We start from the raw sequence: 4240 nt of genomic DNA on the forward strand, positions 1-4240 counted from the left end.
TTACGCGCTAAAGATTACCCTTTATATGTTTTATTTCAAAACAATACTTGTCCCTGTCCCACTTATTTGGCTGACAATAATTTCCGAGTTTCTTCCATGTGTTCTGTTAACACTCGTAACACGCACCTTAGCAAAACAGTTACGTTTTAACCATCAGATGTCGTTTAAAATCCTCCACGATAGGTCTGCAGTAATAATGATGGGTCTTGTGATAGGAGTGTTTCTTGTTTGCTATGGGATGCATCTGCGTTGGCGTTTTGTTTTAAAGAAAATAACAAAGTAAACTAAAGCCTACCACTTGACGCGCGTAACTCGTTCTTGTAGGATGCAAGTCTTTAATGAACGAGTGTAAAAGGCTTGAGCAATTCAGTAAAAGACTGATAAATGTGTGAGGCTTGGACTCAAAGCGAATTGAAATTTGGAAAAAATGGCGCATTAGGAGAGAAAACAAGAACCTTTGGACCCTCAGAGAATACAAAATACAAGGGAATTAGGACTTAGGATCAAGGTTCACAGGTGGTGTGAGACGCAAGTTCTTATTGGATGGAACTTTTTAGTTTCACATCATGAGAGTATAATTTTGTGTTCACACCGGCTGCTACCAAAGCCCGCTTTGCTTCACTTGCTCGATTTTTGCATACTTGAGCAAGGCTCTGCATCAATCGAGTAACAAAGGTAGCGTGAGCATGTGCTCCTTTTTACTTGGATATAGTTTGGAACCCAGGCTCAATAGCCGTGCGCTTTGTACAGCGGAATCATCGGTTATGACCATCAGTTTGTCAATCTCAGTCTGAAACGGATGCTCCCACTCTGAATACCAATTTGACGAGAGAAAACAAGATTGACAAGTTCAGAACTTCGAGGTTCGGTGACTTCATAAGGCTTGGCGCCAATTTTCCTACGCACTGAGGTTGTTCGCTCAATAGTCTTCGTAATCAACTCTGTTAACGGCGATAGATTCCTAGAATTCACCCGAACCGAACTGAAAGATTAACTGTTCGAAATTCTTGTTATATGAAGTAATTTCCTTGTTGAGAAAAACACAAGGAAATGTAGTAGTTTTGTAATCTTTCCGTGCAAGTCTATTTCAGCTCAGTCTTGAAGGTGTGACTGAAATTAAAATGATAAAATCGTGTAAAGTGTAAAATGACTTGTTATGGAGAAAGAAAAGGTAGCTATCAAATGTGTCACCTTCTTCGTCCCGGTTACACGAACGTAGGGCTAATTTTCCTTTAAATTCCGTAGAAATCATGACAAAGAAATAAATATTGGTTGCTAAGGATGCCCAACAGCAAATTGAAGCGACGAGTTGCTTGTGGCTGGAACGATATTAAAATCGTTGCATGCCCAATGAATTATAAAACCTTCCAATTTAGCCGTTCGAAATAAAAATGCAGTAGAAGGCATTTAACTAAACAATATGGTTAATTGATTAATAACTCAGCTAGTGAAACAGTTGTTAAGGATCATATCGACACCCCAGGCGTCTTGCGCCATGTATATATATATATATATATATATTGAAAGGATTATAACACAACAAGGCTTTATGAATAATTAATAAACTGTTAGACGAAAAGTTTTTGTGAAGAGGGTGTTTTTTTCCACAGTTGAACTTCTTTTAAAACTGAACTTATCGACACTGTGTTTCTGTTTCACATCGCGATCAGTTTATTTTTTTTCCTTGCTCTATTTATTGACTGAAAACCTTTGCATACTCTATTTAGTACAGCAGTGGAGTTAAACGGAACAGACTAGGCAGATTACCGTGATGCTGCTGGTTCATGCCTGTCTTCTCGTTTTATTTTCTCGCTTAGGAATAGTTAACGACAACGGCGGAAATGTTCTCAGGCAAATTTAGTAACGCGTTATACGTGATATTAGAGACGGCCTTTTTAATTACTAATGCACCTTTGTTCTAATTTGTTGTAGACCTGTCGCAATTTGTAAGAAATATGTCGGCTGCAATTTAGGCTAAAGTGAAGGTACATTTTTTTTAATCAGCTAAGGTCTCGGTTAATTCCATCTGTTAGAACTGACAGGCCAGACTGGTTTAGTTGTAAAGAGAATTTAAATAAAGATCCAGCCAGATCAGAGCTATTTAGGTTAAGATCGGCAATGTTGGAGTGTCCCTTTCCATTTGACTTGTTGTCTCAAATACCGCTCTTTTGTAGGAACAATAACCAACGCGCCTTGGCTTTGGTTGGGTCAACTCGATGTAGTTCCATTGGGCAGGTGGAATTTCCAACATTTCAACCGGAATTTTTGTTGTATTGAAAGCGCTCATTGGCTTTGAATTACGGCGGTTAAGACAGGCAACTATCCTCATTTTCCTACCAACTGTGTTATTAAAGCTCGGTCAGTTACCTACTGCGCATGCGAAACACATAATTATTAGATTACCAAGTTTATGACAAAGTAGGACAATAAAAAAAGACTTCAGTCTAGTAACATACATCTGCCAGTGAATAACTCACAACCTCCTGACATTTTTGCGAAGAGGATATTTTTCTTTTATCTGTAGTTAATAAGTACGGATGGAGACCTGGTTTTGGATTCTTGGATGGGTCCTTTCGTTTCTTGCCATCACTGGAAATGGATTTATAATCTTCCTCGTCTACAGCAGACGAAATCTCCGCACCAAAACCAACGCGTTTATTGTTTCACTTGCAGTAGCGGATTTCTGTGTTGGTTTGAGCGTTGTTCCTTCTTTGTTCGCATGCGACGTTACAAACACCTGTGACTGGCCTCAGGTTTTTCTTTCATGGAAAGATGTCGTAAGGTGGCTATTTAGCTACTTGTCTGTTTTAAACTTGTGTTCTCTGGTGCTCGACCGTTATATTGCCATCGTAAAGCCTTTTAAATACATAACTTTCATGACTCGATCTCGTGTTATTCAAGTGATAACTTTCTGTTGGATAGTGTCATTTACGTTGGTGGCGTTCAAGACCGCACTTCGGCTTTGCTGTGAGACCCCTCTGACCAGTATCGTTGCAGTTGTGGTTTTAATGACTTCCATGGAAATCGTTCCATGCGTTCTGCAGATACTCTGTTTTGTGTCAATGTTAATTCATATCTGGAAACAAGATCGGTCAGCACGCACCCTAGGACGGATATCTTTTAAAACCCGTAACGAGAAGTCTGCAGTAATAATGATGGGTATTGTGATAGGAGTGTTTGTTGTGTGCTACGGAATATATTTGCGTTGTAGTATAGTAGTACTATCCGACACAAATGCATCATGTAAAGATGAACAATGCAAAATTCCTGTATTGGTTTTAAACTCGGCCATTAACCCAATGTGTTATGCTTTTTTCAAAAGAGACATAAAGCAAGAGTTTAAAAGGCTTATCAGTCAGGTGGTTTTTTTTAAGCGGGAAAGTAACCGAGTAGAGCCTTCCACTTAAACATTAGATCATTTTTGAAGGACATAGATCTTAATATTAGTTGGCAGAACTGCCTTTGATAGCGGATTGTGTCAGGCATTGCAGGCGGCAGTTTTAGGGCCGGCAAATCCCTGGCGGTTTGTCTCAAATCATAGTTTGGAAGCACTGGTGTTTAAGGAGTGTATAAGAACCAAAGGACGATGAGAATACAATCCAATAGGGACCTTACCATCCGAAAACAGAGACGCCAATGAAAACGTCGCTGAAAAATAGACTTCGCGTCCTTTTTCGCCCTCATACCAAGTCGCCCAGTGAATTGAAAGTACGGTGACATGTGTTAGGTTGGAACTGAAGAGAGGAGACCGCGTCCGAGTTCAGAGAGAAATAGTAAATAAATTTATCGCCTTGTCGTTCCAGTTCTTATACCCATCAACTAAAAAAAATTGACTATTCCACGTTGTAGTTGTGTAGGGACAGTGGAGAAATGTACAGAAAAGCGTGATGCACGTGCAGCCGGAGCTGTTGTTTTGCTCACTGAAGCCTATTGTATTTTAGGCGTTCTCCTTGCCGTCGCCGTCGTAGTTTCGTAAGGTCCCTACATATGTCAGATGCTCTTGAAACGGCGATTCCGAGGTATAGACGAAATTTCTAATTGAAACTTTTTGTTTCAAACCAAATTAAAGTATTTCTTTTTCCTTACTTCATTTTCAACATTAATTATTGAGTCAACTCTGTTAAGTAGTTTCCCAGAATTTAAACAAGCGTGAAGTAATAAACGTTTTTGTTTTTGTACTGGAAAAGAATTGTATTATTTTTTCCTCTCCCTGAAAACTGATAGTTTTAACTATCAGTCC

The 4240-nt window shown here is 39.3% G+C and overlaps 1 protein-coding gene across 1 annotated transcript; it reads left to right on the forward strand.

The window, feature by feature from the left end:
- The first annotated feature begins 2537 nt into the window (after window positions 1-2537).
- Window positions 2538-3407, forward strand: LOC140922443 (histamine H2 receptor-like). Its single transcript, XM_073372429.1, has one exon. The coding sequence runs from the start codon at window positions 2538-2540 to the stop codon at window positions 3405-3407; it is 870 nt and encodes a 289-aa protein (XP_073228530.1).
- The last annotated feature ends 833 nt before the right edge of the window (window positions 3408-4240 follow it).

This window comes from Porites lutea, chromosome 13 (assembly GCF_958299795.1).
Source record: "Porites lutea chromosome 13, jaPorLute2.1, whole genome shotgun sequence".
Classification (NCBI taxonomy): Eukaryota; Metazoa; Cnidaria; class Anthozoa; order Scleractinia; family Poritidae; genus Porites; species Porites lutea.

Coding starts and splice junctions, on each gene's coding strand:
- LOC140922443 (XM_073372429.1), top strand. CDS start 2,538: ATGGAGACCTGGTTTTGGATTCTTGGATGGGTCCTTTCGTTTCTTGCC.